The sequence below is a fragment of the Zophobas morio genome, unplaced genomic scaffold, assembly GCF_036711695.1.
Source record: "Zophobas morio isolate AGI-343-1 ecotype UQ-CSIRO unplaced genomic scaffold, CSIRO_AGI_Zmor_V1 ptg000023l, whole genome shotgun sequence".
Taxonomy (NCBI): domain Eukaryota; kingdom Metazoa; phylum Arthropoda; class Insecta; order Coleoptera; family Tenebrionidae; genus Zophobas; species Zophobas morio.
This window is the reverse complement of record NW_026972128.1, coordinates 11,927,998-11,952,889: the sequence shown is the minus strand read 5'-3', so window position 1 is coordinate 11,952,889 and position 24,892 is coordinate 11,927,998. Positions and strand designations below refer to the sequence as shown.

Here is a 24,892-nt window from a genome sequence, read left to right as displayed (position 1 = left end):
AAACCGTAAAAGTAGACAATCGGCCCACGGACTTCGCTTACACTCGGGAGTAAAAATAAAAACAATTTTGGGACAATATTAGTTTATAATAGGTGATGACTGATCTATTTTTAAAAAATCGTTTTATTTAACACCTACTGCATTTAGAATGATAATAATGGGATAACATACCTAATATATCCCTATTTTACACTACTGATTTAAGAGAAAAGATTTTTTTGATTCTATTTTAATTAATGTCAAAATAAGAAGGCATCAGTCAACTCCTTCGGTGTTAAAATTTAATTGTTATGAGACCTTTACGAATTAGCTCTTGAATGTATGAATTTGGTAAAACAAATATAGCGGGCGGTAAATATTTTTATGTTAACAAAAAAAAGAAGCGGAGCAATACGCCTCGTCAGTATATTTTTTATGTAAATAGAGGGCTACCAGCAATAACCACGTTTTATTCCAAATTCCAGTCTCAACAAACACGTCGAGTGGGCTTCAAAAACGTGTAAAAATATAAAATTTAAATTATAGCCTTTACTCCATTTTTTGTTATAAGATATGTAAGTAATTTGAATTACATTTTGTACTTGATGTTGTTAATCGGTTCATCAAAAATGTGTTATAGAAAAATCTGGTAATACGAAACCACAAGTGAAATTTGGACAAAAAATAACACCCATACAATAGTATTTTTCTTTTTGATTTTTTTAATGTAATTCGCTTTTTCGTGTATAATTTTGTTTAAAAACTAAAGATGTTTTAAAAAAAGTAAACCTACATTTAATACCCCTGTTTGATTGTTTTTGAAAAATTTACACTTTTATTTCACTCAAAAGTACTGTTTAAGTACCAAGAGAGCAGTAAAAAACACAATTAAAGACAACCATGGATTTTCGAAAGTTTGTCTTTGATCATTGCATTTTCAAATCAGACTTTCAAACTGACGGTAATTTAACAAAACGAAAATCCTTTGAGACACATTGACCTGTGTTTTTTTTTTAAGTGAACCATAGCAACTAATAATAATAATGTTCAGATATAAAAATGTCCCGGTATATTACCGTCAATATAAAAATGCGGGGAATATAAGGATAAGAGTATTAAATGTTTATGGAAAGTTGTATCCAAGTAGTATCCAAAAATATAAAAGAATATACATACTTACCATTCCCTAAAACGGTTAACGGGGTCACTAAGATACTAAATAAACAAATTCCCTTATATGATAATAATAATAATACTTTATGTGATATTATTGGTTTTTAAACTATTAATTTTTTTGTGTAAATACTTTCCCGACTATAATTTATATAAACCATCCTTTGTGGAGACGAAATCTGGTATATTACATTTATTTTTATTTGTCGTTTTGGTATGGAATAGTCCTGTTGTGAAAACTGCTTATAAAATACCCGAGTTAATGTTATAGGTGACAATGTGGATGCAATCTTAATGCGAAAATCGTGCGCTATGTGCGTCGCAAGCCAACTGGTTCTCCTCTTGATAGCTTCGGTGGCGGCTGCAATGCGATAGAAGCAGTAGCTCCAGTGACGAACACTTCGGTGAAAAGTGATCATGTGCATATTATTAAAGTGATAAACAGTCGACTGTCAACCACCAAAGACCACGTTTTGAAGATTTCTCCTTAGATTTAACTAACATAAGTAATAATCGACGTAAATGTAAAACTGTAAAAAGTTATCAGTATTTTAAAGATGTAATAGTACAGGAAAAACGAAACATTCAATAGTGTCGCATGGATATCGATTCGGACGATTTCACAATATCCGTCGTGTGATTCCATCGTCAACCCCGTTGACGCAAAATTCAAAATCATTCAAACGTTTTCAATTTATAGTGTCTATGAAATTTTCATATTCCATAATGTGTACAAACACGTACAATTAATCTCTTGCACTTATTCAATTTGTACATACTCAGTTCTTTCGTTGTTAAATATTGTAACATAAGATTATTTACCGTTGTTGTTACTTACGCCAAAACCTCCGAATTAACTAAATTCCTTTCTATAAAATATTTTGCAATAGCAAAACTGCCAAATTTAAATTTTACGGGCTTGTAAGTAGCGCTTCGTCACCGGTAAAAGCGAGAAATTCCGTGTACGCTGAGTCCAACAGACTTTCAGACCAAACGCGACAATTTCTCACTTTTACTGAAAGATTAATTTCATATCTTCTTTATTTCTACTTAACGTTGTAAATATTTATCTCATTATAACTGTAAGATAATATAAAAATAATAGAATATAGTTAATTTGTTATATAATTTCTTGAATGAATGTGTGAAACTAATTCGAATTAAAATCAAAATCATATTGAATCCATAATTACGTTAAAATTCATCATTACCTACATGTTTAGAAACACATTTTTCAAATTAATCACGTTTCAGTTTTGTATCGCAATCACCCTGTTATTACTACTGTCATTATATAGCAAAACATGTCATGTAATGTTAAGTAAATTGATCACATGTATTCGTTATAGGACATTATTCTTTTATTTACTGAACACAAATAAATCAATTGAACACAATATGAATACCTGGGAATGCTTCATTATTAATTTATACCAAACGTGCCATTAGCAGATAATGAAGAAGTAATTTCAATAAAATTCCAGCTGAATTAAAGTTAACTAACTAAATGAAATGTACATAATAATTATCACTTTAACCGAACTACGCGTGAAATAACTGACAATTTTAATTAAAAACATTTTATTACTACTATAACAACAAAATCATCAAACTAAGCAGCCGGCACTTCTTGCTGCTGATACGTCAAAGACCAATAATGTCCACGTTTTTCGGTCAATTCTTCATGGGTTCCCATCTAATAAAATTGTAACATTAAATGTGTCCATTAATTTGATGAACTTACCTCTACTATCACTCCTTTATGCAAAACAACAATAATATCTGCGTTCTGAATTGTAGAGAGCCTGTGAGCAATCACAATGACAGTTCTTCCTTCCTTAGCTCTTTCCAAAGCGTGCTGTACTATCTTTTCTGATTCCGTATCCAAAGCACTACGTCAAGATTAAATGTAAAATGAAGTGGTTCAAAATGAAAGTGCAGTTGAGTGTTTATACTAACGGAATTAAGGAAATCTTACAGAACCATAGCAATTAAGCAATTTAAACACTGCATAAAGGAAAGCTTAATTACTATCACGTGCCATTTGTTCACGATTTGCGAACGCAGGCACAAAAATGTGCAAAAACGTTGCTTCTTTGCCGTGAACTTTTTTAATTTTATTTACGGTGTTGGCTAATCCAACATGCAATGTACATTTATTGTGAAAGATTTATTTACTAAAAAAAAATCAACGGAATTTAATTTTTGTGTCAGAATCATTACGGCTGCAAAGAATTGTATGCACGTATTGCATTGAACTAATTTTCCAATAGGAAGGAAGGTCACGGTATTCCAATATTCTTTATTCTGTGTATTTATAACTGTCGTACTCTTTGTATTCTACAAAATTTTAAAATTCTGAGTGGAGTACATTTAAATTATTTAAATAACACAAATAAAAATTGGTCTAAAATTGTTTAGATAGAACTTCCCCCGATCCTGAAGCGCAATCAATACTTTAAATTAATCGGACTACGCAAAATTTTGAAGCAACGTCAGCGAGTTTTTGGGAGGGGGTAAACAGATAAATTCTGAACAAATTTCAGAACAAACGGTTTTGTAGTTTTTCAGTTATAAAATTTTGATTTTTCCCCAATAAAATACCTTGTAGCTTCATCCAGCAGAAGTACAGTTGGATTTTTTAGCAATGCTCTTGCGATAGCTATCCTTTGTTTTTGTCCTCCTGATAATGTCGCACCTCTCTCTCCTACCATAGTGTCATAACCTTGAGGAAAAGAACTAATAAAATCATGAGCATTCGCTAACATGGCCGCTTCTTTAACCTCTTCGTTGGTAGCACTAGGACGACCATATCTAATATTTTCCAGTACAGAAGTTCCAAATAAAATAGGTTCTTGACTAATTAAACCCAAGACACGCTTTCGCAACCACGATGGATCAAGACTTCTAATATCATACCCATCTATAGTTATAGTACCAGAGTCGACATCATAAAAGCTAAATATATAGGTAGAGTAATGTACTCACACTTACAATTCGACGTATTTACCGTTCTATAAGTGCTACTACTGTGGATTTTCCATTTCCGGAAGCACCAACAATAGCTAAAGTTTTACCCGACGGAATTCTCAAACTGAAATTTTTCAAAATACTCTACAAAGTCAAAATTATTAAAAATACAAACAAAAATGACTATTTAACCTGTTCCTGCCTCGACGGATATGCAAAGGTAACATTATTAAATTCTATATTCCCTTTCAAATCCAATTCTGAAATGGTTTGGCCCCCTTTTAATGACACACTTGGTTGTAAGTTGATGTACTAGATTTTTATAGTTTGTTGATGAAATGCAATTAAATATTTCTATGGAATTACCGCTAACCTCGAAAACGCGGGATCCTGCAGCAAGACCTCTAACCACTGAACCAAAAAGAAGAGATAATTGACCCAGCGATCTCTGAATCGTTTGGGACGCCATCAAATAAGCCATTAACTCCCCCGGCGTTAATTGCTCTGTTGACAAAAGGTAGCCTCCCATATAAAGTGTAACCAGAACCATTCCATTCAAAAACATGTTAGTTCCAGCTTGAAACCAGCCAATACCAAAACCCAGGCTTTCATTTAAGACCATCGCCAATTCAGCTTCTGTGTCAAATAATTCTTGTTCTTGATCCTCCATTGCAAATGCCCTAACAGTTCGGATGTTGCTAACGGCCTCGTCTGCTACAGCTGTGGTTTTCTCAAGCTACGTAACACGGAATCATGTCTTAATTTACGATGATAAATTAATTCACTAAAATATGTAGGTTTATTAACTAATAAAAGTAATGAACTAGCTTTACGGAAGGTGGATTAAATTATGCAAAAATTTCAAAATTACAGAAAAATGATGTCTAAGATTTTCGAGCTTCATATACACTGACCGGCAAAAAAACCGGCCACCCTGAAAAATTTCGCAAAACCACTTTAAAAATTCAAAATTTAACTAGTGATCGTTATTTTATTGACATATCTTGTAAAAATTAGCCAAAAAGAGAAGACATATAAACGCAGAATTAAATTTAATTTAACAAAATAACAGAAACAGATCATGTTCGATATTTCCATAATTAAAACAATAAAGGAGGCTGAACTCTTACAGACGTCTCTCAAATTGTCGCTCTGATCGAGGATGATCGTAGTCAGCGCTATGCATATTTTCAGGGTGGCCGGTTTTGTTTTTTCTGGTCAGTGTAGTTAAACAAACAGTCTCAGTAGCTTAATTTCCTACCACAATTAAATATTAGGAAAATTGGTTACATATTTTTATTTAGTGCCCACTCAAAGTTTCATTTCCTTTCTTTATTTCTTCATTTTCACAGAAAAATTTAAACCAATATATTTAGCTACCTCTTGTGAATTACAAGAGATGTGAAAATTTGTTCACTAATAACAAACAACTAGAAATATGCCTTACTTGTGCTTGGGCTTTTCTTGAGATACCCCTCAGCAAAGCTCCAAAAACAGTACCAACAGCAATCACAGTTGGAATGCACAGTAATGTAATAAATGTCATGTATGGAGAAATCATCACTAGTGAAATTGAACACCCCACAATCTGTGCACCTGCTCTTAAACCTCCAGATACAGTTTGCTTAAAACTGCTTTTAAAGTCCTGGATATCACTGGTAAGTCTAAAAATTTGCATTGTTGTATATGTTGTCACATATGCCTACATAAATTTATTATAGTCAGCACCTATTAATTATCTCTCCAGTCCTTTGTTCATCAAAAAATGCAATATCTTGCTTTAGTATCGCCGAAAATAAATCAGTTTTCATTTGAAATGACATTTTTTCTCCTAGATTTGATAACATATAAATGTAAAAGAAGGTACAGAGTGACTGTAAATATATACAAAGATATCAAAATTGGAAAACAATTATAAATACCAACCTGGCAAACATACATTGCAATCAGTTTTAGAGCAGGAGCTCTCATTTCATGAATGAATGTTTCACTATTTTTGTTTTCTGTATATCGGGCGATCACGTTAATAACACTTCCCATAATTTGAGGGATTTGTATATTTAGAATTGCAACCGCCAAGGCACCCTACAAGTCAGGTAAGTAATTTACCATATAGTAGAAATAGCTTTAAACAAACGGCTATTGCTGCCACCAAATACCAAATGTAAGGCTTTAAATAATGCCACAATTGTCTCCAATCGAACTTCTGTTGGTTATCCGACGAGACTCGATATGTACTCATTCTTGTATTTTTTGCTTTGCAGAGAGCTTTACTATTCAATAACGTAACATGTAAAATTCCTCCTGTTGTTATAGCAATACCTATTCTCGTACATGTTGAAAAGGTGAAATGTACTTTTGGAGCTGGTTTTTTCGCTAAATTTGTATATGCACGCTTTAAATGTACTTTAGGGTATTGAAAATTTTTGTACTGAAAAATACAGCTGTTGTTTAATACAGAATACCTAAAAAAGCGAATAATTATATAAATAACCTCAAAGTATAAGTATGATTTAACCTTGTCTGATTGGTGAATTTGGAGAAACTATGAATAAATTTCCACATTATAAAAATATAAGTTTGTACAACTGAACGTAAATTGTAATTTTTAAAGCGTTAAACAGTGTGATTTTCATTAACATAACCTAACTAAAAACCTAACCCAATCTAAAAAGTCATCGGTAGCATACAGTAGATCAAGAGTCCAGTAGATAAGATAATCGTTGGATAAGGTAGCTAATACACACCAACAATAATAAAATTAACCGTGGACGTGGGTAATTTAAACACGGAATGATAAAAGAAAAGGCAAAAGTGATATGACTGATAAGTGACAAGATTCAAATTAAAAGCCCTAAAAGCGGGTAGATGATAAAATCAGTGGTAAAACCACGGGGTAAAACGTTAACCAGAATGTGTCTAATCATCCCCACCAAATCCACCAATATTTAGTTTATGAATCCACTTTGATTTTTTTAATTATTTTAATTTTTTGCTTAAACCTCCTAATCGCATATCTGTTCTTTATAACTAGGTGTGTAATATGAAGCAATAAAAAAGATAGACTGTGGCTGAGTGGTAAAATGCTCTTTTTGCCTGTGAAAGTCCCCGGGTTCAGTCCCTTAGAAAAAACACTGTTGACTTTTTTATAAGAACTGAGATACAATAAAAAAAAGTTCTGTCAAAGAAGCTACTTTTTATTGTAACTCATTTCTGGCAAAAAAAAGTTGGAAATGTTTTTCCTACGATTTACAAAGTTCCGAAATTTTCATAACTAATTGAGTAGTAATTCTTAAAGATACGTGGTGAAAAATTTCAGCAAAATGTTAAGAAGATGATTGTTTTTAAAAAATTAGCTGTTACATTATACCGGGTGTCTGGAAAATGGCGAATTAACTCTCCGCTACGCTCTTAACAATCAATTGGTGAGTCCGGGAAAAACTAGTCAAAAAATTCCTTCTCACATTTTGGTGGAGTTATGATGAAGATTTTAAAATTGTTTCTTTTGCTACCTACGTTTAACAACTAAACAACACATTCAATCAATATCACAATAACTAGTAATAAAACTTTTAGTTAATATTTCTCTCGCCCATGACCATGTTTAATTACCATTTCTAATTTCATTTAGAATGTGCAAAGATAGTTGTTTTGTTTTTGTAATAATTTGATAAAATTCTATTTCACAAATCAGCAAAAATCGAGTAAGCAGTTAAAAATGTTAGACGTATCAAAAATTGACAAAATTTTCAAAACCATACGTTTAAAATGTTCGTAGTTAATTTTGGGTCCCCTGGTGTTTTATTTTGGATAATTTTAAAGGAATCTGGTGTTTTGTTGCTGGATGAACTTGAAAAATCTTTTGAGTTTTAGTGTTTTATTTTTTATGAATTTGAAAAAGTGCCGCAGTGTTTTTTGTTTTTTTTAATTCGGGAGACTCTTGGATACCCATGGTGTATTATTTTGGCAGCGCATTGAAATTTTTGTAAATTATTTAAAACAATTTTGAGGGACTTTGGTGTTCTATTTCTGGAAAATTCTGACCTGATTTGTTTTTGAGTTAATTTTGAGACCCTACTTTTTTTTTAATTTAAAACAATCTTAAGGTTCTAGGTATTCCTGTTTGCAAAGAATTTGAAAGTGCTTTGGAGCCTCTAGTGTCTTTCTTATAATAATTTAATTAAATTTCTTAGAGGATTGCTAAAATCAGTATGTAATATCTCATTTGCCAAAATCAGCTTTACCTTAGCAGGTACTAGCCCCGCCCACTCACTCTCTCTTTTCTTAGAGGGTATCTCATTTGTCAAAATCAGCTTTATCTTCGAAGGTACTAACCCCGCCCACCCGCCCTCTCTTTTCGTAGAGGGTATCTCATTTGCCAAAATCACTCTTATCTTAGCAGGTACTAGCTCCGCCCACCCACCCTCTCTTTTCTTGGGAGGCATCTCATTTGCCAAAATTAGCTTTATCCTATCAGGTACTATGCCCGCCCACCCGCCCTATCATTTTAGCAGCTACTAGCCCTGCCTGCCCACTTTCTCTTTTCATAGAGGGTATGTCATTTGCCAAAATGAGTTTTATCTTGCTAATTTTACTTTTATAAAATTATGTTTTTTTTTGTAATCTACATTATAAAGAATGTTTTCAAAATTTTTTTGGGACTCCCGAAACCCCCGTACATAAAGTATTGAAGAGTTAATTCGCCATTTTCCAGACACCCGGTATAGAGTAAATTGTGGACAGGTTATATCCAAAATTTCATAACAATTAAGCTTGTTAAAAGAGAGATATTAGATTCTGCAAATCCCATGACCCAAACGCAATGACTCCTCTTCATGTTTTACCACATCTTTGTTTATGAAATACAAAAAATAATGACAACATAAATATTATACATGAAAATTAATAATATTGCAATCTATGACTTGTTTCTTCCAAAATAAACTTTAAATACAAACTTAATACGTAATTATGCTGAGCCTGCGACGATGGCATTATCGTAGAAAGTAATACTCCTACAATTTTGATTTTTTTCTAGTATATCTTTTATTGCAACAAAGTTAACCGCATCATGTTGACTTTAGCTGCTAAGCAACAAATAAACTCAACTCAACTCTCTGACGTAAAAGCTGTCTATCTTTTCTTCCTAAAAAATTGAAAATTGAATAAAATGGGTGATAATCCAGATGAAACGCAAGCTAAAGAAGCTCCCGCGACAACAACAGAAGAACCACCTCCACCTCCACCTGAAGAACAGGTTCAAGAAACACCAGCTGCAGAAGCAAGCCCATCTGAAAGCGTAACTCAGTCCCGCAAAAGTGGCGTCGAATTTCACCATTCTGCGGAAGCACGACCTTCACAAAGCACGGTTTCAAAATCAACACCTTCGGCAACTAAAACTCAAGACCAAGAAACTTCAGAAGGTACAACTCAAAAACCCGCGGAAAGCGCAGAACAAGAACCACGTCCTTCTGCAAGTAAAGATCAGCAACCAAGACCTTCTAAAAGTAAAGAGCAAGTAGCAGGAGAAGAGGCAAAGGAAAAACCACAAGAGGAGAAACAGAAAGAAGAACAAAAACAAGAGGATGAACGAAAATCTGTAGAAGTAAGTACGTCCAAGGAAGTAGTAAAAGAAGAAGCGGAACCTAAAGTTACCAAAGGTTACTTAAAAAAACTGAATTAGAGTTCGAGACTATTTAAATGTTGTAGTTGAAACGAAATCTTCCAAAGCGGCATTAAAAAAAGAGTCTAGTGTCCGCCTGGTTGACAAAAAACCAAGTGGTCTTGTATCTTCGGAGAGTTTAGAGAAGTATAATTAAAAAAAAATTCTGTTTAATTTTTTTATAAATACATCTATCTGCAGAAAACACGGTTCAGTTGGCAAAGATGAAGGTCCGGTGACACCATGAACTTTCACAAAAGTCTTACTTACAAATTTTTCTACAGTTACTACTCGAAAAAGTCGTTCAGGACGTCTTAGCAGCAAAGCAAAAAACGTGCTGGGTAGCACAATTTCTATACATCGTCTAAGTACTACAGGAGAATTTTTCGATAGGACGAAGGTAAAAGGTTTTTATTTTCGTGTATCGACGTCCTAGTGCCAGGAAGCGCCGGCACCACGATCAATAATAGATAAAATGTTTTATGTAGTCATCCGGACTTGTTGATTTTAAACTTCGGTAGCATTTACTTACATCTCTCGCTCCAAAATATAATATTTGCATAATAATCTCGTCTATTTGCCATTCCGCATTTAAATAATTACCGTAACATGAGTTCAACACCAGTCTTTGTTGAGGTAATGTATGATAAGGTTGGGTAAGTCTTAAACAATTGAATTTTAGGGTGCTCGTTTTATGAACTCTTACAAACTGGATTCTGATCATCCTTTTAATCCGGAGAAAGTTGGAAAGATTTTGGAAAGCGTTATGACCGAAGTTTTCGAAAACTTAACTTATGACCCCGATAAATGCCCTAAACAAGCTAAGTGGGCATCTAGTGCTATCAGAGCCAGGGTTAAAGAATTACAGTTTGATAGGTTTGTATGTTTCATAGTATTAATATAACCTAACATAACAATTTTCTTATTTAGATACAAATTAATTTGTTTGGTGACCATCGGTGAAAAAAATTCGCAAGATATTTTGGTATCTCTCAGATTTCTGTGGGATGTGGACAGAGACCGGTATGCAACATATTGTATTGAAAATACTTACGTCTTTGGAATAGCACAATGTTTTGGAGTATACTATGAATAAAGAAAATAAACAATATTTTCATCACATGTACCTACCTATGTAAAACTCTTATATTCAAATAAAAACTGAGAAAACGAGTGTTATCATTCGTCACGTTTGATCTAAAAAGTCAAGTCATACAGAACAGTACTAAAGGACGTAGATTTTCAGTTTTGCCACATATCCTATGATTTACATTTCGATTCTCTTTTCCACACTTTGTGATACTGGAATGATTTTGATGTCCAAGATTTTCTGGAGCGACGGTATAATATACTGAAGCCAGTTGACTTTGCCCTTTCCTGCCATAAGCCATTCAGCCCGATTAAAAAGGTCAAGTTGCAATTAAAATTGTATACTTGCCACATGTCTATAAGTATATGAAATCGCTTTCACAGATTATGCACCTCGTGGACCCAAACCCCTACGTCATATACAAACAAAAAACACATATTCAATACGATTAAAATCAAATTTAGCTGATCTTGGAAACACTCGCTTAGCAGTAACGCCATCGAGAGTAAATATTCAGTTCAAACCGCAAAAATATTAACCTGATTTTAAATGCCATAAACGAACTGTTAGCAAAATCTCATGTGAGAAGTTAAGAAGTGTCCTATAATGTAATACTTAAGTAAAAACATCCAGAAGTTCTAGTTATAACTTGATAAACAAAAGAGGAAAACCTGAATAAGTGAATTTCCTGACACATGGCTTACAGGAACACTTTCAACTGTTAAATAGTGTTATAACCAGGCGCAGTTAAAAATCTTAAGATGAACTGTACATTTACAAACAATAAACAAAAACTGACAGTCGCCGTCGGTACGATTAATTTTCGTTTAAACAATATCTATTTAATGAAACTACAAACTAAATTTTGCCCTTCTACTTTCCTTACATTCCCGTGCGTACCAATCCTTCACCAACATAAAGACTAACATTATTACAAATTCAAATTATTCAAGTGCGGTGCCTTGTTTTTTTCTCAGAGCGAAATTTGAATTCAAACTGGAACACCACAGCAAGAAGGACCAAAATCAACTTGCTTTATTTTAGTCGATAAGACTGTATGAAACTTACAAAGTCGGCTAAAATAAAAAAGGAACAAATGATTTATATGTGATTTCATATTTTAAAAATTTATTTGACAGCGTAGGTGTCATTTTAGATGTAGATTTTTTATAGTAGTGAACTAAATTTCGCTTATTTAAACTATTTCGCGAAACAACGTTTACTTAGAAAAATGGAACAGAATACTAAGAAAACATTTTATAGGGTACGTGGACGAGACAGTAACGAACGTCTGCATTCTCCGCTACATGAAACTACTCAAAAATTAAACAAAGCCTCTTCTAAAAAGGCATCCGTAAAAGGAAAACCGTCAATTTCTTCAAAGTCGTCGGCGGAGAGTAGAACATCGACACGTTCAGGTTTTTCAGCAACAAAAAAAGCAAGATTTTCTGAGACGTTAGAAGATAAACTGCTTAACTTTCCACACTTACAGAAGGAAAAACATGTACAGAAAGATGTCGAAACAGCAGAAAAAAAAGATAACAATGAAGAAGTCTCTGAGAGAGAAGGACAGAAAGACATGAAAGACGATACGGCAACAACTAACTCAGATCAGCAACAGGTCACTGAAGTGGAAACACAACATAAAGAAAAAAAACCAAACGTCAAGTACGAGGATTTATTGAAACCAAAAAAAGATATAGCAAGAGGCAAATTAATAAGTGAAGCAGACAGGCCCAAACCAAAAACGCAAGAAGAAAAAACAACCGAAGATTCAAAGACGGATAAGGAGAAACTTCTATCGCTGGCAAAAAAAGATTATTTGTCAATAGAAAATGATAACCAAGACAGAAACAAAATTTCTGAATTAAAAGAATTAAAATTTGACACTAAGATCACAAGAAAAGGATCTGTAATTCAAGAGACAAAATTTGCACCCCAAGTTGGAATGTCTTTATCATTAACATTAGACAAAAAAGCGAAATATGATTCTTTTGAATTAGATGAAGAGTCAACAATGCTAACTTCTGAGGACTCAACTGACAAGAAATTAAGGTTCGAAGATGATGATCTAGCTGAAAAGAAAGAAATATCTAAAGGCATGAGGTTCGAATATGGACAATGTCCAAAAACTTGTGAAAGGTTTCTAAATATTGAAGACTATGCAAAAATATTTGTAGATGACATTGCTGAAACTGCAATGAGTAATGAGTAGTATATCAACATTGAATCATTTTAATGTGTATATGTTTACAGCCAAAGAAAAAAATGCTGCTCGCCAATCGTCGACGAAAGTAGTTGAAGGAATTGAATACACTGTTCACGACAGTAATGAAAGTTCAACGATTTCAAGTATTGGCACGTACGTATGCATTTTGGAGTGGCCTACCATTGAAGAATTTACGATCCAAATTGGTACATATAAAGTTAATGAATATGTATCATACTGGAAATTTGAAGAAAAGTGGAAATACTGTGTTAACTACTTAGAGGGAATTAGCGACAGTGTTTGTGACTTTTATCGCTATGAAGTAATGTACACTGATACCTAGTTTAAAAATGTTGCATTGAAATTGTAGGCAACTTTCAGTCTGCCGTGCAAGCAATATCCTATTGCACAGGCTACAGCTAGTGTATATTTTACATTTGAAGTTTCCAGAATCAGACCTCCACATTGTCTTGTTGATGTAAGATTTTTTCTACTAAGATGAACGTTTTAATACCTGTATATTGGTTCTAGATGTATTATTGGTTTGAGGGGCAGAGATCAATACACAAACCTGGAAATTTTACGTTTCAAGAAGAGCGATTATTTAACATTGTTGATGCAAAAATTAAATTTTACAAAACTTTAACATTTTGAAAAAATTGTAACTTTATAATACTACACTTTGGTCATTCAAATGCTGTCAAAATAAAATTTACTACAAGCAAAATTGTTAAAAAGTAAATTGTAAAACAATTAGAATTAATAAAGAATAAAAACAATTTTCCTCTTCTTTGAAGTACGTCTAAACAAATACAGTGTTTTCCAAACGTTATAAAATTAAATTTTGCGCAAATTTTACTTTTTCGCTTAAGCTCCGAAAATAAAAATTCTGTTCATAAAATGTAGTATACCTATTTTCAGCATCTGAAAAAAACGGGACAAACAAACGGGCATACAAAAATCAATCTTTATGCCTGAAAGTCGAGAAAAAGAATCAATTTAGTTTGATTTGTATTACTTAGTTATTTTATTAGATTGAAAATGAAGCAAATAAGAAAATATTCAAAATAATGAGCTTCCGAGACGCACCCATCTTGATCAAATAGTCACGAAATTCACAAGTTAGTTGAAGAACAAAACACAATCATTCCTTTCATCATAATAATTTTATGACATTTTTTATTATATTTGCATATCTCACAGCATTTCATTTTATTTTTTTAAAACAAGAAATATGGCGGATATATTAAAAGAAGAACATGAAAAATCACATAAACCCGTATTTAAAGTACATATAAGCAGCGCAGAATCATCAGCTGACGAAAATTATGATGTTCCCATAAGTTATCATACTGTAGCATCTATTAAAGAAAAGTGGGAAAAATCATCACAGAATTCGCAAGAAGAAGATATTGTCTCCATACAACATGAAAGTTATGAACCATCTCGAAAAGCAAGGTTTTCTGAAACGTTAGAACAGCATCTCTTAAAAGATATATCACAATATCTTCTCGGAAATACTGAGCCCGAAGATGAAGAACATGAGGGAAGCGAGGAGACAAGCCAAAAAAAAGGTTCAGATACGAAACGCTTACCATTACTTCTATCACAGGCAGATAAAGAAGTAGGAATGACACAAGTTCCTGTAACCCCACAAACTGATGATACAGCCAGAAGATCAGAAATAAAGTTTAACCTGAGTGAAAAAAGTGATGAGACTGGTTCTGCATATTCAAAAGACGGGACTCCATTGCAGGAAGGAATTGACGAAGAACATTTTTTTGTGAGAATTCCAGATATGAGAGAGATAGCAAAACCAAAAGCACATACAGTTGAAAAGCACCAACACGCAAAAAAGTTTAAAGAAGTAAAGACAAAAATGGGAACCCAACCGGTTCCAAGCAATTGTGAAAGATTTTTAAGTATTAAAAATTATACCAAGTTACTTGTTGACAGACTCACTACACAAGCATTATGTACTCGTTTGAACTGTGTTTATATTTTATAATACCACAAATCTTTGCAGCACAATCACAAATACTTCAACGTGAACTTTCCAGACAAGTTTCTGAAGGTATAGAATATTTCTTGGAGACTGAAAACAGTGCATTCGTTGAAAGTTTTGATACTCCAATGCGTGTTTTGAAGTGGCCCATCATTGATCAGTTTACTGTTGAAAGTGGTATAACAAAAATCAAGGAATATTTGTCGACGTGGCATTTTAATGAAAACTGGAAACATTGTGTCAACTACTTATACCAAGAAGCTGATGCAGCTTGTTCTTTTTTTCGCTATGAAGTATTTTTAGTGTTATGTTCTCTTTTAACTCCTTAAAAAATCTCGTAGGTCATCTTCGGTATTCCTTGCAAAGAATATCCAATTCCGCAAGCTACAGCCAGTGTATATTTCACATTTGAAGTGTCTAGAATTAAACCTCGAAACTGTAACGTAGATGTAGTTTTTAGAACTTTTTTTATACGAACACAAATACCCAATTTTGTCTGTTATAGGTGTATTACAGTTTTGAAGGGCAGAGACTAAAATGCACCCCGGGAAAATTTACATGTCAAGAAAAATGGTTGTTCTATATAATCGATGCAAAACTTACTTTTTTTAAAAACTTAACATTTTGACATTATGTAAATTAATAATCAGTGGTAGGACAATAAAATTGTAGTTGAAAATATGAATTTTACTCCCAACCAACGTAAAAATGTAACAAGTATAGAGGAATCGAAAGGTACCATGCCGGACAAAAAATTTCAAACTACTGCTGTTATTTTAAAAACCATCAACAATGCCAGCAACATCGCATTTTAATAAAGCCAAAATTTTAGGTCATCCATATGTTTGAGGTTTCTGTAAGTACATTTAGTTGAGCAAAACAAATCTAAAGTAAGAAATACGATTAGTTTTTCATAAAGACAAATTTACACTTTAAAGGCAATATAATTTGAACTCATTTGAAATTTTTTGTCCGACGTAGTATGCATTGGATGGAATTATTAAACAGTTTAACAGTTTAAAATTTATTTATCACAACATTTTTTATACACACTTATAAAATTACATATAACATTATTTTTAAATACCTTTAGACTTATAAAAATACACAACTTTAAATACCTGTACGTTTAAATATTCCTACTGCTTGCGCTTAACAAGCAAAATATCTGCAACAACAGGATTCTAAAATTAAAGGTATCCATAAACCAGTAAACTAAAATTTTATACACCTACATAAAATGTCTAAGTAAAAAATTTTAATCATTCAATAAATAATATCAAAAAATATATTTCTCAAAATTTCTTTGATTAAAAAATAAATTAATGACTTTCGCCAAGGTTCACTTTAAAACAGGAGTGAGAAAAAAATAACGAGTTAAGAAATATGAGTCATATAATATACATATTAGACTATTTACTAAATATTATTGTCACTGGTTAGATCGACTACCTGCATCACTCTCAGTTTTTTCTGACTCGTCATGCGATGGCATTAAAGCTAGATGTTTATTTTTTACTGATCGATCTGCATGTGAACACGCTTCTAAAACGATCTGATTAAAAGCTTCCGGTTTGTCAGCGTAAACATGGTGACCAGCCCCTGTAATGACCTGAAATAGGGGACAAATACATAAAGTGATCATTTTACTTCGTAGGTAACCATAAAACAATTAAAATTCACCATGAGTTAATTCAAAATGAATATCCTTCGAAATTCAATAAACAATAACAACAATTTTGAGTGTCTTCACCCACCTTCAAGATAAATCTTTTGTTTCATAGCTACTTACTTCCACATGTATTTTAATCATTGAAATTTCTCATGATTGATAAAAAATCACAGATTGTTACTTACTTGCAGCTTAAAATACGAATCAATTCGTTTATTTTTTATAATGTCAGTAGCCGAATGGTCTATCCAAGACCTAGATCCATATAATAATGTTATGGGTACATCTTTCCGCATTTGGTCTATCCTCTTTACCATTGGATTTTTTGCCCAGCCAAAACCCGACATCATAGCATGAAAAGCACTTTCACCGCTAAAACAGCAAAATTTATACGCCTGAAGTTCAAAATGAAACACGTGTTACCTAGGTGTCTGGGAATTACACTGATAGATGTACTGCGGGATAAGTTCTTGTTGCTCTAGAGCAGCGGCATATTTTTTCGTAATATCTGATCTTAAAGTATTGATAATCCATGGTCCTGTAAGTATATTCATTGTGAAATATTTCACTAGCTTAGTCAAAAATTAATACCTAGAGGGCCTGCAACTCTAATTCCAGTTAAAGGATTAAAAGGTTGAAGCATGTAAGATAGAGTTCGAATCCAGAGCGGCAATTCTTTAAATTCTGGTGGTTTTTCTGGGAATCCCCATGGGTCGGCCAAAACTAAGTGTTTCACATGATCTGGATATGAAAGAGCATATGCGGCGGCAAGAAATCCTCCCATGCTATGTCCCAGTAATACAAAACTTTCCAGTTTCATTTCCCTTCGCCATTCTTCAATCGATTTTACCATTTGTTGCTCAGCTTCCGTAGCATCATTACTAAACTGGGGTCGTGTAGAGCGACCGAAACCTACACACATTTGTTAATTCTTTTGAAGCATGTTTTTATTACTATTAAATACCCAACAAGTCAAATGCATATACTGGTCGACTGGCGGCAAATGCATCAAGATTCAAACACCATAGTGCTACTCCAGCTCCCAAACCATGTAAGAGAACTAATGGCGTATTTGGGGAATCAGTGTTAAAAGATATTGTCCAAATTTTATCCGCAGGCCCTACTACCGGTCCTATGTCAACATACCACCCTCGATAAGCGGTTTTTACAACTGAAAATTCCCAAATTTGATTAATAGATTCTGCACAAAGTACAGATAAATGACCAATATTACAAAAAAATGGTGGAAAGTTATTTAGGTAGAACTTCCCCAAGCCCAAACAATTCTGCATGCACGTTAGAGCGTAATCTTCATTAAAAATTATTTATAATGTAGACATAATGTACATACTACGCTATATGTTTCAAGTGTAAGTTTCCTGATAAAATTTTGTGATAACGTTATCAACTTTTTAATGGGAACAAATATGTTAATTTCTGTGTTCTAAGACAAACTGCAAAATTTCGTTGAACATTTTTTCCAAAATAACTTGCAGCGGAAGGTTGATATATCATTAAACTGCAGGTAAAGGAGTGAAGTGATATTTATTTAGCAACACTTTGCGACGATGCCATTAAATATTTAAAGGGGGCGAACAACACGATAATGTCAAAGTACGCTCCCTATCTAATAAATTTGCCAACAAACCACAGACAGATGGAATGAGATATTCGTCATAGGGTCATTTAACTTATCATAGGACTTTCGTTTTTACTTCCCGAGAGAAATATTATACCAGAATCTGTTTGTGAAGGGCTTAAACCCATTTGCATCTGCTCGTCATTTATAGAATTTGTAAAGTCAAATCTTATTTATTTAAGAAGCCAGGCTTGTTGAATTGTGTGTGCTTCAGGGGCGCGGAAAATTTTATTTGAAACAATTTTGAGCATTTTTTATGTTGTTCTATTGTACTACATCCTTGTTTTTGTCTTACGGAGCTGACACGGAGCTTTAAAATTTTAATCAGTCAATAAAGGTACACTTTAGCAAATTATACGACAAATACATAATATATTCTAACAATTTTCGCTTGAACATAAAATTCAATAAGCATTTAACTTCGAAGTAGGCGCTCTGCATAATGTGTAAATGTTCAGGTCTGGTTATAAATGCTGAAACTTGAATGAGTAATAAGATACTATTCCAATTCACAATTTTATTAAAATAAAAAATTATAAACATTTAAGACATGAAATTCCCACTACGTTTGATCTCTTACTTTTTATCATATTTCAAATATAGAATAAATAAGTAAATAAAAATTTAAAATGTCACAAGCTTAGTAGGATTCGAACCCACGTCTCCTTCTTGTCGCGCGGATATAATTAGATCACTATACACATCAGACACTGTGACAATAAAAGCAAAATGACAAAGAAATAACGTCCAAGATTTTCTGGCCTCGACTGTACCTATCTGTTTTTTTTTGTCTCAGGCTAAAAATTAATCTTTTGTAATTAATTGGTAGGATTGTCCCAGTCAGCGGTCAATTAAATTTTCAAAAAACGGAACAGTGTTTACTTACAACATGGAATAAAGGACGGTAGAATTTAAATAAATTAAAACCTATAAAAAAGATTTTCTGCGGATTTTTTTAAATACAACCATGCTAATAATAATTACTAAATGGAAACGCAAATATTACAGACGTAAAATCAGTGCTCTCATTTATTATGAACATCATCACACGAATTTTTTTATACGCTAATCGTGCAAACTTGGGGGCATAGGGTATAGTTGTAACACGATCACACAAGAAAATAATAAAAAAATCAACACTAAACAACAATGTACAAATAAACATGAAAACTACTCACTTTGCAGAATTTTTTTCTCCAATGTTCTCAACATGCCCTCTGAGTATTTATTCCATGTTAACCAATCGGGACTAAACCAGCTAGTATTAAAAAACACCATGAAATTAGTTTTGAACAATACCACACAAGAAAGTTAGGTTATGTTATATAATTTTGGAAGTGCTTACCTTAGTATATAAATAACAAATTTATAATACAGTGAATAGACAGCGACCAACAACGCAAGAATTGCGGTCAACATAAATTTGAAAATAATTTCAGTCTTCATGACACAAATAAAGGATTTGAAAAATGACAATCAATTTGACATCGACGTTTGCAGGTGAACAATGTGAACCTTATTTATGAATTTATTTAGTGTGTAATTTATTTAAAACATACCTGGTAACTTGCTGTCGAGCTATAGTTTGAGAAGACCCACGATCCGTAACAGCAAACATAGCAATTTCCGTGTAAAGAAGCCCCCAATTATGATCTTAACCTCACTAACACTGAAACCGATATGAGTATAAATGTCCCATTGTTTTAGATAAATCAGCGATTATCAATATTACTCATATACGGAATTTGAACCCCACAGCACATATTGTTCCGTAAATTAAAACTAGTAATGCCTCAGTTACACTATTATTGTTATTGCAACTAGCTTTGTAAAAACCTTATCCACTCACACAGTTTACTGTTAAAAACGTCATTATTACGATATAAACACTAAACTGATAATGGGAGACCTTGACTTGCATCTTTAATAATAACAATTTCCTCTTATTTTTTACGAAATTAAAGTCACACGTGGTTATCAGTTGTAGAGGTTTGTACTCGAAGAATAGATGACTTTAATTTACAGTACAAAAAAGGTCAAGGTTTATTTCTACAAATTACCTGCTGCCACTTTAAAGTAGAAAAGTAGCAAAACACTTTATATTAATCAAAAAAATGTTACTCTGTAATTTACCTGCAATATTTTTGCTAACGATGTTATTTGAACTTGATCAATTAGGAACATTTATCATTCATTATCCATGTTCACCTTAGAACGAACAAGTATGAAGCCAATTTGTTCTGAAATTGAAAGAATGCATTTAGTAACATTGCACGAAAAAGAACTTCAAAATAACAAAAAATTTATTTTATTGCAAATAGCATAAAATTTCATATTAATCCACCCGGTATATTATTGTTTAAAGTATAAGTTAAATGACCTTGGTCATTCCATTTGAATGTCAGATTTTTCGGTTGATAGTAAATAATGTAAAACTAAATATTTACATACAAGATAACGAACGAAAGTTAAGCAAGCTTTAAGTCATGGTTTTCGGCAAAAGTGAAAAAACATATCCTTTGGTCATTTCTCCTAAGTCTACAAATTCATTTTTCAGGAGAGCAATAAAAACACAATAATTTATCTTGACAGAATTTTTGTCTTGTCAGATTACCGCCAGTTTAGAAGTTTGAGTTGAAAATGCAACAATCAAAGACAAACTTTCAAAAATCCATGCCTCTCTTTGATCGTGTTTTGTATTGCTCTCATGGTATTGGAGCTAACACATGAATAAAAATAAAATAAAATAGATTTAACAAAAAGTCCTACCAGAGTTTGATTCGAACATTCCTTGAAAGAGTAAAGCGTAAACTACTAGAATAGTGTGCATTTTAAACCTTAGTGCTTATCACTAATAACTATGGTAATGACCACTGGGCGGAAAAATATCTTACGGATGCAATTCCCCAGTTGAAGCAAGGTGTGTTTTACGGCGAGTAGCGGGGACGCTTTGATCTGGTCCACAAGGTCGTAGCCAGTGCGTCGCTTGGAGTGTTTACAGCTTGTTAAAAAACTACTTCTATATTACTATATTACTTCAAATAAAAATACTCGATGCCCTTTTTAATTTTTCAAACACATGACCACAGATTTGTGATCTTGAAATGTTATATTATGTTGATATAGTCCAAAAGAAAAATATATTTGTAATCAAACTATCGCCGCGACAGCACTGGATCGAGCGTATGAAACACAATTCCGCGCGTTGGTAATGACTTATTTAACGATGTTTTTGGCCATATAAGAGGAAAACAAACTGTTTTCGTTAATAATAATACACGTGTGTTGTTGTTTTGTTATCGTAAATTTAAATCAACTCCTAGTAAAGTATGTACTGTTAGGTTTGAACTAGTTTAGATATGTCGGTATTATATAATTATAAATGGTCGGATCACTATGTTTCCTCAAGACAAGTTCTTGGCAACACCGAACTGCTAAATATGGAGCAGACGCAAAACCGTATATCATTGTTTATAATCTGCAATGAGTGTTTACCAGTTAATGTAGGTTCTCAAGCTATAGAATTAAAACTGGTAATCTCTATCCTACGAATTAAGATGGAAAACAAATCCTGTTGCAACGTGGGTCCAACTAAGAATAAGAAATTATCATTCAAGCTTCTGTTATTGTTGTTTTTCTCAGAATTACCGAATAAAACACTTAATTTAGTTGAACAGAGCTGGTGGGTTTTACCATGCCATGATGCGGAAGATAAAAGGGCAAAGCTGGTGAAAGTTTTAGAGATTCTGAAGGAAGTACGTGTATACAAATTCGATGTGTCCCATACCACAAATTCGGTGCAATCTTGCTTTAATTGCTGGTTTCTACTAAATTTTCTGTTTGTTAAAAGTAGCCCATTGTATCCTTTGAGGATCTAATTTAGGAGGATTAGTCTTGAACTGTATCTGACGACAAATCTCCCTTGCAAAATTCTTTGTTTGAAATGCTCTTCGCAAATACATTTGTCCAACTTATTAGAAGAACTAAGAACATCGGCTACTTTCCAGAATCGTTTAATCTGATGTTCAAATATTGAATTCTGAGATAACCTATATTTACTGAAGAAGTACTCTTTAGTAAAGAGAGAGAGTAGTGCCACTAGGACCGTTTGAACGAATTTGATTACGGGGCATTAAATTAAACAATATTTTATTGCTAATAAGCCCTAAGTATATCAACTGTTCTAGAAATATTGAATGATAGATGAGATAATTTGAAGTTATTTGGTACCTATGTTCAATGGGGCTAGATCGAATATAGGTAATTAACGGGTGATTAGCAGATATTACATCTGGGATTAGACATAACAAGCGTCTAATAAAGGAGTTGCAATTGGACTGAATTCTATGGAACAGTTTGATTGTTGCTGATTCCAATGGCCTTTGAACTAGATTGTTCTGGGGCTGCGAAACAACTGTTCTCAAAGTCTGACAACTGAACCTGTTTTGTTTCTGACCCATTAAATTAAAAAATTTGCAAATGCATATCCTCAAATTCTTTAAGAGATTATTGTAAACCTTGGAAGCGTTCTTTTATTTCAGTGATTTTTGTGTGATTTTAGAGCTTACTGATAAAGGTAACAACTTTTATAAGACGAGTTTTAATTATCGAACGTTTAGTTTTTAATGATTTGATTTCATTGGTATTTCCCCTCCCATGACTAAGTAAATTTAAACTAAATACGAACTAACAATGATCAAAGCTTGTAGAGGAAAAAGAGAAGTGGTACTGACCTAATTTGCGGAGAAATCTTCGATGAAAACCGGGGTACTATCTACTTTGATCCGACTCGAAGGACCAAAATATGCTGACGAATTTGTGCGTTAATAAAACTAGCACTGCATTTCACTGATATATATATATTTCTATAGACGTATACAAGACACATAAAATGCAAGACTTGTAAGAGATAAGAAGACTTATCCCGAACTGTTTGTCGTTTGTCGTCTCTCGTGGTGAAAACGTTGGTAATGCCGTTTCGGGGTGAGTAGCGCAGGCGCATTTAGTACGATGGGAAAATTCTACACTTGACCACAACAATAGTTATAACTTTCAAATTTGTGTGGTCAGTCGTTTTGACCTGTAATCGCAAAGGATTAATGCGTAGTGTTGTTAGACGCTTTAGGAAAAATGAAAGATTCACACAAATTCGTGCGTTGGCAATGGTATATAGCAGCATTGGCGGCGGTGGTAGCCGACGTTACAGCATCGACAAATTATAAACATAATTATCTTGCATATAAAAATGCGATAAAGTATATAACTTATCAATTTAAAATATTTACAAAGAGCTGTAGTTACATAATAGCGGAAATTATTTATAAAACATGTTAAGTTATACATATACTTGACTTTTTTTTTTAATATTTAACAAATTTGAATTTACACATTTGGAGAAAAATCATTAGCTTTTTGCCAGCAAAGCAGATTTCTCCTGTTTTGTACAAAAGTGTTTATATTCGCTAATGCATAATCCTCGATCATTGTGCCTCTACCGTTAAAATTTGACTCAATTATTTAAAAGATAATACAAAAACCACAATTACCGTTATGTTTCCAAAATTTTGAAGCCACGCTTTCACAATGAATGCTAAAGTGAGAGCACAACATGAAGCGATGTTTATTTCCCGCGGATGCTATTAAGACTTTCGACTGTTCAAATCCATTCTAGAAATTACATGATCGTTTTCCGGGTTGGAACCGTGTAAATTGAGTTTTTGGGCTCAACGTTTCGCACACTTTCGTAAGTGGCGTCTTCAGGAGCAGGGTTAAAAATAAAGCAAAAGAGGACGGTAACTGAAGATGCCACTTACGAAAGTGTGCGAAACGTTGAGCTCAAAAACTCAATTTACACCGTTCCAACCCAGAAAACGATCATGTATTGATTCCGACCGTGGAGGCCTCCGAAATTACATTCTAGAAATTGCACATTCTACAGTTTTACAAATTTTTTAGGTTTTGTACCGCGAATTTACAAACTGAAACGGAATCGTTAAAATTTCACAACATTTCAGATTATAAAATCGTCAATAGACTGATCTTACACTAGTTATACTTGTTGAGGGGGATCCTGACGTCGAATGCGATTTTTAATTTTGTTTAAATAATTGCTCTAAAGTGAAGTTACAAGCAAAAAAAGCAGTCAGACACGTACACGTATTTGCACTGCACTACCAATCACATGCGCTCAAGTCAACTTTTTACCTGCACTCAACACTTATACAGGGTGATATTCAATAATTCTCTAAACGCGCTAAAACATGTATGGGTAATTGCCTACGTTATAGTAATTTTTTTTTAGTTTTCTCGGGAAAATTTGATTTTATAAATTGAGAATAATATTTTTATTGCTTTTAATTCACATAGGAGATATCTTGTATCTTGTTTAAATGCAACAATTTCTATGTATGCTGCTAACAGAAAGATGCCTCCCGTATATGTCAATTTTGGGAAAATTTTACACGCTATAAAAATCCTTTAGTCTTTTTATTAT

The 24,892-nt window shown here is 33.1% G+C and overlaps 6 protein-coding genes across 13 annotated transcripts in view; 4 read left to right on the top strand and 2 right to left on the bottom strand.

The window, feature by feature from the left end:
- LOC135134514 (hemicentin-2-like) overlaps positions 1-2,615 on the top strand; it is a 392,661-nt gene extending 390,046 nt beyond the window's left edge. For all 3 annotated transcript variants that reach the window (XM_064063218.1, XM_064063219.1, XM_064063220.1), the window contains one exon: positions 1,424-2,615. In XM_064063218.1, coding sequence (XP_063919288.1) covers positions 1,424-1,527 — 104 coding nt within the window. In that variant the 3' untranslated portion in view covers positions 1,528-2,615. The remainder of the gene's footprint in view (positions 1-1,423) is intronic.
- Positions 2,616-2,716: 101 nt separating this feature from the next.
- LOC135134507 (mitochondrial potassium channel ATP-binding subunit-like) lies at positions 2,717-6,817 on the bottom strand. 2 transcript variants are annotated; one of them, XM_064063207.1, is made up of 11 exons: positions 6,641-6,813; positions 6,260-6,587; positions 6,049-6,207; positions 5,851-5,996; positions 5,570-5,786; positions 4,496-4,858; positions 4,315-4,434; positions 4,163-4,266; positions 3,757-4,110; positions 2,897-3,044; positions 2,717-2,848 (listed from the first exon to the last, which is right to left on the bottom strand). In XM_064063207.1, exons 1-11 carry the CDS (start codon positions 6,685-6,687, stop codon positions 2,765-2,767), a joined length of 2,070 nt encoding a protein of 689 aa, XP_063919277.1. In that variant the 5' UTR covers positions 6,688-6,813; the 3' UTR covers positions 2,717-2,764. The 2 variants fall into 2 exon arrangements, with proteins under 2 accessions (XP_063919277.1, XP_063919278.1); XM_064063208.1 differs by lacking the exons at positions 2,717-2,848; positions 2,897-3,044 and having other exon boundaries at positions 3,806-3,877; positions 3,936-4,110; positions 6,641-6,817.
- A 2,414-nt stretch (positions 6,818-9,231) lies between these two features.
- LOC135134413 (fibrous sheath CABYR-binding protein-like) lies at positions 9,232-10,966 on the top strand. The gene is made up of 6 exons (XM_064063095.1): positions 9,232-9,782; positions 9,832-9,931; positions 9,986-10,014; positions 10,069-10,184; positions 10,467-10,660; positions 10,715-10,966. The coding sequence occupies exons 1-6, from the start codon at positions 9,293-9,295 to the stop codon at positions 10,878-10,880; spliced, it is 1,095 nt and encodes a 364-aa protein (XP_063919165.1). The 5' UTR covers positions 9,232-9,292; the 3' UTR covers positions 10,881-10,966.
- Positions 10,967-12,019: 1,053 nt separating this feature from the next.
- On the top strand, positions 12,020-13,800 carry LOC135134509 (uncharacterized). Of its 2 annotated transcripts, XM_064063210.1 has the most exons (5): positions 12,020-12,312; positions 12,367-13,078; positions 13,131-13,405; positions 13,454-13,561; positions 13,615-13,800. In XM_064063210.1, exons 1-5 carry the CDS (start codon positions 12,106-12,108, stop codon positions 13,735-13,737), a joined length of 1,425 nt encoding a protein of 474 aa, XP_063919280.1. In that variant the 5' UTR covers positions 12,020-12,105; the 3' UTR covers positions 13,738-13,800. The 2 variants fall into 2 exon arrangements, with proteins under 2 accessions (XP_063919280.1, XP_063919279.1); XM_064063209.1 differs by having other exon boundaries at positions 12,020-13,078.
- Positions 13,801-14,251: 451 nt separating this feature from the next.
- On the top strand, positions 14,252-15,767 carry LOC135134177 (uncharacterized). The gene is made up of 4 exons (XM_064062799.1): positions 14,252-15,059; positions 15,110-15,381; positions 15,430-15,537; positions 15,594-15,767. The coding sequence occupies exons 1-4, from the start codon at positions 14,318-14,320 to the stop codon at positions 15,714-15,716; spliced, it is 1,245 nt and encodes a 414-aa protein (XP_063918869.1). The 5' UTR covers positions 14,252-14,317; the 3' UTR covers positions 15,717-15,767.
- Positions 15,768-16,096: 329 nt separating this feature from the next.
- Positions 16,097-24,539, bottom strand: LOC135134178 ((Lyso)-N-acylphosphatidylethanolamine lipase-like). Of its 4 annotated transcripts, none has more exons than XM_064062803.1 (9): positions 24,444-24,539; positions 20,533-20,639; positions 19,959-20,068; positions 19,578-19,657; positions 17,725-17,931; positions 17,352-17,672; positions 17,184-17,298; positions 16,946-17,132; positions 16,097-16,700 (listed from the first exon to the last, which is right to left on the bottom strand). In XM_064062803.1, exons 3-9 carry the CDS (start codon positions 20,015-20,017, stop codon positions 16,521-16,523), a joined length of 1,149 nt encoding a protein of 382 aa, XP_063918873.1. In that variant the 5' UTR covers positions 20,018-20,068; positions 20,533-20,639; positions 24,444-24,539; the 3' UTR covers positions 16,097-16,520. The 4 variants fall into 4 exon arrangements, with proteins under 4 accessions (XP_063918873.1, XP_063918872.1, XP_063918871.1 ...); XM_064062802.1 differs by lacking the exon at positions 24,444-24,539 and adding an exon at positions 23,133-23,467; XM_064062801.1 differs by lacking the exons at positions 20,533-20,639; positions 24,444-24,539 and adding an exon at positions 20,132-20,357.
- Between the last annotated feature and the right edge of the window lie 353 nt (positions 24,540-24,892).